We start from the raw sequence: 14,225 nt of genomic DNA, 5'->3' as shown, positions 1-14,225 counted from the left end.
AAAGAAAATCATCTTGAATTTAAGTTTCTATGATTCTATGGATAAATCATCGACTTGAACCATTATTCTAAATATAATAGTAATTTACAATGCAAAGATTTGTACCTCAAACAACTTAGTCCCTCATTTTAGTTCCTACCTAACAGCAAAAAACTGAAGAAAACCTGATCAGTCCCTCAACTTCTTGCAGTGGCTACCTTGAATGTGGTGAGGCTATCTTATTCTCTGGGAAGTCCAAATAAGTGAGAAGAGAAAGTCATCTTAGGAAATATTATATACTTGTTCAAATCAGCAACACCTTGACATGTATTTCATAATAAATCACTCGCCGAAAGTAAAATTCAAAATATTGGATATTAAAAGACTTTATTAAGTTTGGTCAGTACAGGTGAGGGATTTCTGGAAATTGTCACAGAATATGCGTTACAGAGGAAACAACTCTTGTCTAGAAACTGGGTAACAATGTACACTAATTCTTGAACACAATCTTGTCACTGGGGAAAATGTACACATATGCATGGTGGAAAAAAAATTGTAGTTAACAAACTACATAGACTCTGCAAACCTGAATATAGCAAGTAAAACATCCAAACTCCCTTTGGAAAAATAACAGCTGCTACGGCCAAGTTTACATTATCATCACACATACTTGGTACAACCTTCACTTGCTGCAGGTCTGTACAAAAGTTGTGGAAAAGGGCCAATAGCTTTTCACGAGATATCTGATGTACACAACAGTCCCCAGTTTTACACAACTTTTCTCCCCAATATTAAAGTTGTAGTAATACATTTTATTCAGATTAAATCATATAAAAATAGCTGAGGTCTACATGTATCAACATCCTTTCAATAACAGCCAATACAATATGATGCTTTAAAAAATTTAAACAGTAGCAACAATTTTACAAGAAAGCAAAAACACAAAAGCTGAATTTTAAACAAAATTACACACTAGCTTCAACAGTCACTGAACAGCCATCAGCCAAATAAAAAGACACTATATAAAAAAGATTGCAAACAACACCTGTTAAATGTTACAAAACTGACCCCTTTGTGCTGACTGAGTCCAACCCATTCTGAATGTGGCGGGAACCCATAGTTCTGGTACCTTTCACAACAAATGGTTTATCTTCCTGAGGGTCATTGATGGAGTCTGTGTCATTTGAGTGCTGAGTAAGAGAGTTCTCGCTACCAGTGGGGGAGTCTACACTCTCATATCCAGCACCTAGCTGATACACGTTACTGCTGCCTACTTGGTCCAACCTTTCTTCACTGTGGTTTGAAAGTTTATTCCCACTGCCTGGAGATGACAGGAAATCATCCTCTGTGCTGCTTAACTCTCTGTAAAGATTGGTCTGGTCTTGAAAGGCAGCTGCAGCTCTCCCTTGTGGGGATGAATCGCCATTGGTTGGTCCATTCACAAGGCGGCTGCAGTCTTTAGTAATGCCTTCCCGTTGTGTAGAAGGCTCAGGGGCTGGAGTCCTACTAGTGCCTGACAGTAACACCTGATGATGCTGCTGTCCTTGAAGTTGAGCCAGCTGCTGGCGTGCCTCTTTCAGCTGCTGCTGCAGAACCATGATAGTGCTTTGCATCCCTTCCACCTCCTCATCAAGCTGGATAATGAAATCATTCAGCTCTATACAGAAATAGATATAAAAAAAATCACTAAGTGGGAGTTGAGAATCTTTTGAAAACATCAAGACATTTTATATCAGAGAAAATACTGCTGCAACAATCATGCAACACACAAGAAAACTAAAGTATTACTATCTTTAAAAGCAATGTTAAATTTGAATAAACTAAAAAAGCTATTTTAAATCCAATTAAAGTATTAGTATGAAAATGTTTCTCGATTATTAAAAAGTCAAAGTTTGGATCTTCCTAAAATAATTTTTACTTCATAAGGACTCAATTAACATTTATTCAAAAATTACATTTGTCAAGATTATTAGACAACATCCCTACTTGTTCCAGCTATTTATTACATTATCCCTCTATTCCAAGTGGGTATGTTCAAAGACAAGTGCAGGATTCACAACCATCAAGTTATTGAATCAATCATTGATGCTGCAAGACCTGGAGAGCATCCAGGTGCAGACCAACAAATGACAAGAAACATTTGCCATAGAAGGCATTAGATAATCAAGATCTGTAGCATGCAAGTGATAAGCACTGAGTATCTCTGATAACCATCACCACTTGATGCTCAGCAGCATTACCATTACTGAATCTTCCACTAACATTGGGGTTATTATTGACAAGAAACCAAATGGATCAGCCTTAAAAGTACTATGGCTATAAAATTTGGAGAGGAGCTAGGAATTCTGAGGGAGTAACTGCTGTTGAATAACTGCTATTTCCTCAATTCCTGTTCACCATCTAAAAGGCACAAATCAGGAACTTGTTGCAATACTCATTACTTGGATGGGTGCAGCTCCAACAAAACATGATCCAGAGCAAAACAACCCACTCAACTGCCACCCCATCACAGGGTATCAACCATCCACAAGAAGCAATGCAGTTCCTTACCAAGCCTCTTTTGAAGATATCTTTCAAAACCAACAACCTCTATTACCCAGAGGGGCAAGGGCAACAGATGCTAGAGAACACTAATACTTACAAGTTTGTTGAGACCTTTATTTTGCTTTTATTCTTCTCAATTTTGGTTTGGATTTGAGTATTGAACATTGATAGCTTTGAGAACAACTTGTTTTGGAAAGGGAGAAAAAATGTCCAAACTGATGTTTGTTTACAGGAACTGGCCAGGAGAAATAATTGGAGGTTCATTACTGCTCCTAAAACACCATTTATTTCAGTACAGAGATGTGCACTCAGAGATTGGCAGCTGATTGGATGCTGAATAGGTCTATCAGGACAGACCAGTGTTGTCAAACGTTGGAAAAGAAAAAGAAACCATAGTTTGAATTGATTCATTCTGGGTTTTGGGCAGAAGGCTGAGCATGCAGAAGCTGCTAGACTGGAAGCTGTTTTGAATTTTACTCTCCCAAGTTTTAACCCAGTTAAAGAACTATTGAAAGGTTTTGAAGAAAAAAAAACACATCTATAAGACATAAGTAGAAGTCTCCAGCTGTCCGTGGAAGTTGTCTGCATGAATCGGTAACTCAAATTCAAGCAAGACGTACACTTAGAATACAACATACTGTTCAAGGACAAATTAACTGGATGAGGGCGTAGGAAGATGGGTTAGTAAATTTGCGGATGACACGAAGGTCGGTAGAGTGGTGGATAGTGCCGAAGGATGTTGTGGGTTACAGAGGGACGTAGATAAACTGCAGAGCTAGGCTAAGAGGTGGCAAATAAGAATTTAATACGGAAAAGTGAGAGGTGATTTACTTTGGAAGAAGCAACAGGAATAAAGAGTACTGGGCTAATGGTAGTGTAGATGAGCAGAGAGATCTCAGTATCCATGTCCACAGATCCCTGGAAGTTACCACCCATGTAAATAGGGTTGTTAAGAAAGCATACGGTGTATTAGCTTTTATTAGTAGAGGGATTGAGTTTCAAAGCCATGAGGTCATGCTGTAGCTCTGGTGTGGCCTCACTTGGAGCACTGCATACAGTTCTGGTCACTTCATTATAGGAAGGGTGTGGAAGCTTTGGAAAAGGTTCAGAGAAGATTTACTAGGATGTTGCCTGATATGGAAGGAAGGTCTTATGTAAAAAGCATGAGGGACTCAAGGCTGTTTTCATTAGAGAGGAGGTTGAGAGGTGACTTAATTGAGACATGTAAGATAATCAGAGGGTTAGATAGGGTGGACAGCAAGTGCCTTTTTCCTTAGGTGGTGATGGCTAGCACGAGGGGACATAGCTTTAAACTGAAGGGCGATAGATATAGGACAGATGTCAGAGGCAGTTTCTTTACTCAGGGCGTGGAACAGCCTGCCTGTAACTGTAGTTGACGCACCAACTTTATGGGCATTTAAGTGGTCATCGGATAGACATATGGATGAAAATGGAATAACGCAGGTTAGATGGGCTTCAGATTGGTTTCACAGGTCGGTGCAACAGTGAGGGCCAAAGGCCTGTACTGCACTACAATGTTCTATGTTCTGAAGGATAATACCCATCGTGAAGCCACTGAACTGGCAAATTCTTTATTTTTCCTTTTCATTTACTCCTTAAGTTATATAAAATTGTGAGGTGCACAATTAGGGTAGGCTGGAAAAAACTCTGTTGGTGGAGGAATCAATGACAACAGACATAGATTTAACGTAAGGAACAGAAGGTTTGGAGGGCATGTGGTTCCAGGATTTTGAAACAGGAGGAAAGGCAATACAGTTCAAAGTTTGGGCGGCTTGGTAGGGAAAATTCCAGATCCACACGTCAGTTGATTTACACTTACCAGATGGGAGAGATTGAAGGCTTGGATGCTGTTAAAAATAGGCTTAGCTGCAGTGGTAACTGAATATACTGTACCCTGCTGCCACTTTTCATGGACTGTCCAGGGAGTGAATAATAAAGATGGCGGATGGAGTACCAATCAAGCAGGATGAGCTTCTCTAATGTTATTGGACTGACATTAATCAAGAAAGTGCAGATTATAACATCAGATTTCAGACTCAGACCATTTTAATATTGGAGAAAGTGAGGACTGCAGATGCTAGAGATCAGAGTTAAGAGTGTGATGCTGGAACAGCACAGCCAGTCAGGCAGCACCCGAGGAGCAGGAGAATCTAAGTTTTGGGCAAAAGCTTTTCTTCAGGAATTCAGAAACGTCGATTCTCCTTCTCCATGGATGCTGCCTGACCGGCTGCACTTTTCCAGCACCACACTCTTGGCCTTTTTAAATATTGGACAGGCTTTCGGACAACAAATGAGAACCTGCTGCAGAATTTTCTGACTGACCTACTCTTGTAGGAACAGTAATTAGACGTTCAGTTTAGTTTCTAGTAAATGGTAATCCCCACATATTGATTGCAGGGATTTAGAGAGGGCTCTGCTATTGAATAGCAAGAGTGGATGATTAGATTCTCTCTTGTTGGAGATGCTCTTGTATGGGCTTGTGTGGCACAAATGTTACAAGTGCAATACTGAACAATGTCCAGTACCTTCAGTCTAATTTATTCAAATATCCCCACTTCTGACTTCATGATGGAAGGACAATCACTGACGAAGCAAAGATGGCTGGGTCTGTGATACTATCTTGAAGAACATTCTCAACAGTTGATTAAAAACATCTATCCTGAGAATCAATGGCTCTTGTGGCACAGTGGTAGCAGCTGTACTTCTGAGCCAGGAGACTTGGGTTCAAGTCCCATTTGCTCCAGACCATTGTAATAATATTTCTGAACAGGTTGTTTAGAAAATACCTTGTTAAAAATCAAACACCAGGATATAGTCCAACAGGTTTATTTGGAAGTCCAAGCTTTCGGAGCACTGCTCCTTCATCAGGTAGCTAGTGGGGCAGGATCATAGGACACAGAATTTATAGCAAAACATCAAAGTGTCATACAACTGATGTGATAAATTGAACAAACCTAGATTGCTATTAATTCTTAATCATTTACCATTCTAAGTGACTAAGACTTAATAGCAGTCTAGCTGATCAAGCAATCTCAGTATCATATTCCAGCTTTCTCTCTATACCCCTTGATCCCTTTAGCGGCAAGGGCCATGTTCAGCTTCCTCTTGAAAATATCTGATGAACTGGCCCCAACAGTTTCCTATGAAGAGGATTCCACAGGTTCACAACTCCTAGTGAAGAAATTCTTCCTCATCTCAGTCCTGCATGGCTTACCCCTTATTCTTAGACTGTGATCCCTAGTTCTGGACTTCAACTTGGGAACATTCTTCCCACATCTAGCCTGTCCTGTCCCATCAGGATTGTATATGTTTCTGAGAGACTCTCCACCCCACCCCTCCCACCCTCTTTCGTCTAAATTCCTATATGAGTACAAGCCCAGTGGATCCAGACTTTCCTCACGTCATTCCTGCCAACCCAGGCTTCAATCTAGTGAATCTTTGCTGGAATTCCTCAATAGCAAAACATGTCCTTCCTCAAACAAGGAGACCAAAACTGCACACAATACTCAAGGTGTAGCCTTACCAAGATCCTGGAAAAGTGCAAGAAATTCTTATTCTGATACTCAAATCAGCTTGCTATGAAGGCCAGCATGCCACTAGCTTTGCTCACCATCTGCTACATCTGCATGCCAACCTTCAGTGACAGCTCCACCATGACACCCAGGTCTCGTTGCATCTCACCTTTCCCTGAACTGCTGCCACTAACGATCTGTCTTCCTGCTTTTGCAGCCAAAAACATGGAGAACCTCATATTTATCCACATTTTACTGCATTTGCCAAGTATTTGCCTACTGAGCCAGCATCCTCCTCACAGCACACACTGCCACCCAGCTCAATGTCATCTGCAAATTTGGAAATATTGCATTCAATTCCTTTGTCTCAGTTGTTAATGCATTTGTGAACAGATGAGGTTCCAGCACTGAACCCTGCAGCACCCCACTTGTCACTGCCTGCCACTTTGAAAAGGACCCATTTATTCCAATTCTCTGCTCTGTCAGCCAATCAATTCTCCAGTTGATTTTAACCTTACTGCAAATCCTCTTGCAAGGATGCCTACCTTGAAGAAGTTCTCCTCCTCTCTCCACAAGAATCTCAGTGAGTCTCTCTCACTGCAACCCCCAGATCATCTCCTCTGCTCTGAAGACTCTTTGCTACCTTTCTCCCCCCCCCCCATTTATTTCTCCACCCTGGAGGCTTCCTGTCTCTATTTCTGATGAAGGGCTTTTGCTCCTCGGATGCTGCCTGACCTGCTGTGCTTTTCCAGCACCACTCTGATCTAAACTCTGATTTCCAGCATCTTCAGTCGTCACTTTTGCCTAATTCTCTAACCACGTCAAAACATTACCTCTGATACCATTGGATCCACACTGGCACTTGAAAATGGGCAGCAGCTAATGTGAGCCAGAAGTTGTAAAGAAAATGGAAAAGATGAAACTCTGTGATCCAAAAAAATTGAATTCTGCCAAATTGCAGACATTTCTCATTGACAGCAAGCATGTCCTGCAGCTTTGTAATTTGTAAATTTAATGGAACGCCTTCCATGCTTATCATCAATGCTACTTATATAGGTACATCAGAAAGAGATTCCAGCTGAGAACCCAGAGTACACTAGCACCTACATCTCTTCACTCTTCAAAAGAGTCATATTTAACTCAAAACATTAACTTGGCTTCTCTCTCCACATTTGTCAATGGGTTTTGGTTTTACTTCAGATTTCCAGTATCATGCCGTTTAGTTTCCATTCTACTGTTTTCCAATTCGATGTCATCTCCAGACCTCTGCAGCTGTAGTGCCTTTCGTGATATAAACCTCTGGCAACAAATTTTTCTGTGATGCTTTAAGAAAGGCAATGGCCTAATGGTATTATCACGAGACTACTAATCGAGAGACTGACAAAATATTGAGGTCCTGAATTTGATAAGAGTGCTGGAATCAAGATGATCACAAAATCATCAATTGTTGGAAAAACCCTTCTGGTTCACCAGTGTCTTTTAGGAAAGGAAGCTGTTGTCTCTACTTGGTCTGGCTAGATGTCACTCCACACTAATAGCAATGTGGTCAACTCTTAACTGTCCTCATACAATAAATGCTGATATGAGAGTGACATCCACATCCAAATGAATACAAAAGGTCTTTTGAAAATTTATCTGTAACATCATTTTCCTTAGTCTAACCCAACATTATCAAAAAAAAAGGCTAAGGACGATCTGGCCAATATAAACCCAGGCTTTCCCTAATTAAATGTGGCTGTAATTTATTTTTTTAATGAGCTTTAGTCATTGTAAAAGATCAGGAAACCAATGCATACTAATGGCAGAATAACTGTTTATGAAGACAGACTATAGGACTTTCGTCATCCACGATGAACCATTTTGGCAGGATACGAAGTAAATTTCCGGGAGACTGAAATATTTGTCTCAAACTACATCAATGGTAATAAGAATTTTAATATATTACAGTATCTTATGATAATGAAAGATTTTATTCAAAAATCCCTCATTTCTGAGCTTATTTTCTCTCATTTTCTGTCTGGTTCAACAGGATGCAATTTATTCCCAGTTCTGGGAAAAAGCCAACCTGCAGTTGAATAAATCTTCAGGATCCAAAAGTTACTATGTATGCAAATTATGCTCTCTCATTACTTCATTCAACTTCACCGAATATCAGTTTAATATTTATTACTTACTTCTGTAGCATTTTTAGACAAAGAAATATAATGATTTAGTTCCAAGTTCTGCAAATAGCAACTGATTGAAGTAGATGAGGGGAATATTTGCAGAACTATTTACACTTCAGAACAGCACCACATGGTCTTTCAGTAACTTAATGGTTACTGTCTCTTAACACACCACTAAAAAGATGATCTTCTAATAATGCAACATTCCACAGTACTGGATAGGGTGCTTTAGTCCTCAACCTCTGAGTCAGAAATGCATTGTCAAGCTGGCATTTCTTTAATTGATATGAGCAAAACGTCTGTAGAGCAAAATGGAACTAAATTTCAAACAAATTACATTTATATAGTACTTTAGCATGATAAAACATTCCAAGGCACTTCACAGAAGCAGCATTAAACAAAATATACCACCATACCTTACAAATCACATCAGATGAAGAAAGACAAGAGGGGTGGGACAAGAGAGGGCTCAGAGTTTAAGGTTTATTTTACTGAAAGCACCAGCCACAATTAGAGAAACTAACTAAATCAAGCAAACTCAAGAGTTCAGAACACGAGGGACACAGCTGTTGTAGATTTGAGAGGTTAGAAGAGGTTGCAAAGGAGGGAGTCATAGAGGTCTACAGTACAGCAGAAAGGTCCTTTAGATTAGAGAGTCTATGCCAGTCAAAAACAACCATTTCACTATTCTAATCCCATTTTCCAGCACTTGACCCATAGCCTTGTATGTCTTGGCACTGGAAGTACATATCTAAAAACTTCAATATTGAAGGTTCCTGCCTCTATCACCCTTACAGGCAGTGAGTTCCAGAATGCCAGCACTCTCAGCAAAGTGGCTCAGTGGTTATCACTGCTGCCTCACAGCAGCAGCTATCTGGGTTCAATTCCACCCTCAGGCGACTGTGTAAACGCCATACACATTCTCGTGTCTGCACTGGTTTTCTCTGGGTGCTCTGGTTTCCTCCCAAAGATGTGCAGGTTAGGCGGATTGGCCATGCTAAATAGCCCATTGTGGCCAGAGAGGTGCAGGCTAGGTGGATTAGCCAGTGGAAATGCAGGATTATGGGTGTGGGTGGGATTGACTCTTTGGTCTGAAGACATTTTCTCCTGTACTGTTGACTTCTATGACTCCCTTCTTTACAATCTCTTCTAACCCCACAAACTGAAGATCATCCCTTGATGTGGACTTGATGGGCCAAATGGCCGGATGTCACACTACACAGATTCAAACATTCTCTGGATCAAAACGTTTTCTTCATCTCCCCAAACTTCTTGCCCTTTACCTTAAATCTATGGCATCAATTACTGATCCCTCCAAAGAGGAAATGTCCCTCCCTGTCTACCCTGTCTATGCTCCTCAATTTTACACATCTCAATCATACCCCTTCAAGATTGCTCCAAGGAAAACAACTCCAATCCAAACAATCTCTTCAGAAATAAAACTCTGCATCTCAGGGATCTATCTGGTAAATTTCATGTGTACCCTCTCCACTGCAATCATATCCCTATGTGCATTCTGGAACTAAACACACTACTCCAGCTGTGGCCTAGCCATTTTTCAACAGTTCCAGCCTAGCCTCCATGCACTTAAACTCTATGCCTCGACTAATAAGGTCAAAGCATCTCACCTGACTCAATTATTTGTCCCATAACCCTACGAAACCAGTGAACATGCGCAATAAGGTCCCTCTGATCCTTGGTGCTGCCCAGGTTCCGAATGTTCATCGTGCCTGGTCTCATTTTTCTTGCCTAAGTGCATCACCTCATACTTGGACTGAATTCCAAGATCAGTCCGTCTTACTAGCCCATCCGTACCCTTCTGTATTCCAAGGCTATCCTCCTCAATATTTACCATCCACTAATTCACATATCACCCGTGAATTTACTGATCAACCCTCCTACCTTCAAGTCTAAATCATTTATATATACCACAAATCAGTCCCAACACTGATCTCTGCTGAACCCCTCTGGACAGTCCAATCACAAAAATACCTCAACCATCATTCCTTACACTCACCAAATTCTGGAAATTCAGTCAAATCTTTTTGGATCCCATTGACTCTTACTTTTGCTACCAGTCTCCCATATAGGGCCTTATCAAAAGTCTTGCTGAAGTCCAAGTAAACTATATCAGATGCATTGCCCTCATTTATTCATTTGGTCACCTCTTTTGAAAAAAAATTCAAACTAGTTGATTAGACATGACCTCCCCTTAACAAAATCATGTTGAGTATTCTTGAGTAATCCATGCCTCTCCAAGTGCAGATTAATTATGTTTCAATTGTTTCCAATATTTTCCCTATCACAGAGGTTAGACTGACTAGCTTGCAGTTTCCAGGTTTATTCCTTGAATAATGTACCACACTGACCATTCTCCAGTCCTCTGGCATCTCTCCTGTGGTCAGAGGAACTGGCAATTGTCAGCATTTCTACTGTATTCCCCTTTGAAGAGGAGGGATTTGAAAACAAAGATGAGAATTTTAAAATTAAGCATTACTTGACTGGATAACATCATACATCAAGTATGGGTTGATTGTGAAGTCACGGGCAGCAGCGTTTGGATAACGTCAAGTTTATGGAGGGTGAAATATGGGAGATCAGTCAAAGATGTATTGGAATAGTCTGATCTAGAGACAAAGAAGATATAAATGTAATTTCTGGAACAGAGAAGTGGAGACAGACAAAGTAAGACCTCGTTGCGGAGGTGGTAACAAGCAGTCTTAGTGATAATGCAAATTGGATCATAAGCTCATCCATGGGTCAAATATGATAAAGGCTTAGAACAGATACTAAGCTCAGACCTGTTGTCAGGGAGAGGATCCCTAGGACATCTAGGTGGTCACCTCTGGATCACAGTTTGGAGTGAAGACCCAAAAATGACTCTTTTTACATTGCGTAAATTTTGTTCAACTGGATGTTGGTTGAGCAGTCTGGAAGTTCAACAAGAGTACAGTCGAGAAAGATAGGAGAGATGGAGTTGGGTCCCAAGTATAAAAAACACACCTTGTCTTTACCCATTAAAATGACAAGTGATTACCATATGTGTTATAGAAAGCACTACTTTGAAAGAATGTATTTCCTTCCAACAAATGTAATCAAGAACTGACTTCCACTCACCATCTTGACTGCTTTTGAGCTCTTCACTGTACTTCTTCTGTAAAGCTAATTCAGCCTCCAGTTGTGCAATACGTCCCTGGGACAGCTGTCTTCCTAGCTCCTGGTTTTCCTGAATTAACATCCGACATTTGGCCATCAACTTTTTCCCCGTTTGGCTGTAAAGACAGACACTTACCATCACAGAGAGAAATGACAATTCTTCACAAAATGGAATCACCACACATGCTATTAAAGCCCGAACATTTCTAGTCGAATGTATTTCAGCCACTTTGACTTGGCTTCTTCTATTTTAAATGTATGATTTCTTTCAAACCCCCTGTTAAAACCTTACTATTTAAAATGTTTTGCATGAAGTCTTTTTTTTGAAAATAAAAGTGATGCTCTGGAAGCAAATGTCAACCAGCTCCAGCAGAAGATGTGATTGTAGCGCTGAACTTATACCAAATTAGTATATCCAGAGTTCTCATGCATCATGGTATAATCTTAATTTGATTAAGCATATCGCCAGTTAAACAAAAAATACAAGTTTATACAGCTGAAATCTGACCGCAAGAGAGGGAAATAAATAAAAATGTCATCGACATGATAAAAGAACAACAGTCCCAACTCAATTAATAATTATTCAAAGGTCTCAAATACTCTGTGGTATTCAAATCACCATCCCACGTTTGATCCCAGGGCTGTAATAACCTAACTGATTTTGGCCAGGATGATACATTACTAAAAATTGGCCAAAAGCTCATGTTTTTTAGACTGAACCTTGTAAAAAGGGATAAATCAGATTGAAGCACTCACTCCTGATTATACAGTATCATATGTTGAAATGGGTCTGCATGTACACTGGATAAGGATAGCAACAGGTTTAGACTTGGCCATGAAGCCTATAATGATCAATGGAAGACCATCACATCTGAAGAACAAATTTCAACCCAAGCAGACAGAACGCTGTTAGTGTCTTAGAATGTACAACAGTTATGCAACTTAAAACAAAGAAAAACAGAAAACAATAAATTGTTCAGGTGACCCAATATATTTCTCATATTTTTAAACTAGAAATGTTTCTACAGTGGAAGTAAAACAAGCGGGCAATGAAAGTAACAAAGAACCAAGAATAGTGACAAAATCTCCAAAGTTTGTCGAACAGGTTGAGGAGACTTCTCTCAATCCACACGCATAAAAAAATGGTGGTAACTGCCTTTAAGGCTTTCAAAGTCTACTGAGTCCATGCAATTATACTTGAAAACTACAAAGGCACCAAATAGTTGAGTGCTGACAATTTTAGAAGCACAGGAACTGAGCTCCTATTACCCAATAGTGCAGAAACGTACATTATAAAAGGTAGACAGTCAGTTCAAAATAAAAATTTCTGTTGTTATGTCCTTGCTCTGCACCTCCAAGAAAAAAAAGCATAACCATACCCTCAAATGATGGTGTCAGTGGTGCAGAAATGTACAATATATAGGCAGAATGGAAGATAGTCAATGCAATTCTGTTTTCTCCATTCCCCACACCTCCAAAAAAGTTAAAGCATGACCATACTTTCAAAGGATGGATCAAAAGCAATGCACAGCTCCGAGTAATTTAAACGTTAAATTAGGATTTGTACAAACCATACAGGTAGGAGATAATGCTATATTGTAAGCCTATTCCTATAGGACTTCAAAATAAGGATCAAATAAAACAGTTAAAGCTGTCACTGAATTGCCGATGAAATATGTGCTTCTACCCCCCTTCACAACAGCAATTTTTAAGAAACTGACATTGTTGAAATAACATCCATCACCAGCTTTAACAGTCTTTCCAAAATACTTTGGTATAAAAAGATTTAGGTCATGGCCTGAACTTCATCTCAGACCATCTGTCGTGCCGTCTGTAACAGTTTCTCTTCTACATTTAGAAGTACTATCAACAATTAATGCATAATAACAAATAACCACACATAACTACACAATTCTTATTTTACACAACACGTCTAAACTGTGACACAAGACATAATTAAAAAATGAAAATTTTACAAATTCATAAAACTTGAAACACTATTTTAGCACAAAATTAAAGACACACCCATTCCTGCATGGCTCAGGTAAGGCTTCCCACATTGTTAGTAATCAGATATAATTTGAAAGCTGGGATCAAATGTGATCAAATGCTATGGTCTTGGGAATGCGCATTAAAGCAATTGTAAACATAGTTCTTTGGAAAATGAGCATGGCATGATCAATGGAGGCTTAAAGGAAAACCAAAAAGTGCTACTTTGTGATAATATTGTTTAAAATATTCATTCCACTGACTTGAATTAACCTCTACCAGTTTGATCTTCAAATTCACTGGTACAGACTGATGCAACACAAACATTTCACCAAACAAGAAATTTAGTTTTGCAGTTTTAAAAAGTATGTGAAATTTCCTTTTTACTGAAACAGGTCATCCTGCAATATTAAAAATATACAAAATACTGAACAATAAAATTGAATATGTCCCACAATATGAAAATAGGCTAATATGGTTAGATTTTTACCAGCAAATTTCACTCTGAGCTTTACAATGAGAACTTGGAAAAACATCGTAATACAAAAAAAACTACAATTTGTGGACTTCATTATGTAATTACTTTCCTCCCAGTGGGTTGGTGACCAGAAAAGTTAGGAAGTCACAATATTAAAATTTCTCAGTCATCATAACATCTTAATGCCTCAAGCTGGACCAAACTTCTTAAAATACATTTTTAAGAAAATGCAATCTAAGCATGTATTCTGACACAAATATTCAAACTCCTGTAGTTGAGGTATTTTGTTTAAGGAACTGGGAGTTCAGTAAAAGAAATAAAACAAATGGTGCGGTGCACCTACTTAGCATTTCATTTCCATGAAAATAGATTGTCTGCGTG

General features: G+C 39.3%; 1 protein-coding gene across 3 annotated transcripts in view; it reads right to left on the bottom strand.

Moving 5' to 3' along the window:
- Positions 1–349: 349 nt before the first annotated feature.
- wtap (WT1 associated protein) overlaps positions 350–14,225 on the bottom strand; it is a 90,396-nt gene continuing 76,520 nt past the window's right edge. For all 3 annotated transcript variants that reach the window (XM_043696839.2, XM_087991475.1, XM_087991474.1), the window contains exons 7-8: positions 11,339–11,493; positions 350–1,636 (exon numbers count right to left, since the gene is read on the bottom strand). In XM_043696839.2, coding sequence (XP_043552774.2) covers positions 1,035–1,636; positions 11,339–11,493 — 757 coding nt within the window. In that variant the 3' untranslated portion in view covers positions 350–1,034. The remainder of the gene's footprint in view (positions 1,637–11,338; positions 11,494–14,225) is intronic.

This window comes from Chiloscyllium plagiosum, unplaced genomic scaffold (genome assembly GCF_037043375.1).
Source record: "Chiloscyllium plagiosum isolate Xiang-an unplaced genomic scaffold, Cpla_swu_hap1 HiC_scaffold_10, whole genome shotgun sequence".
Lineage (NCBI taxonomy): Eukaryota > Metazoa > Chordata > Chondrichthyes > Orectolobiformes > Hemiscylliidae > Chiloscyllium > Chiloscyllium plagiosum.
This window is presented reverse-complemented; position numbering and strand designations above follow the sequence as displayed.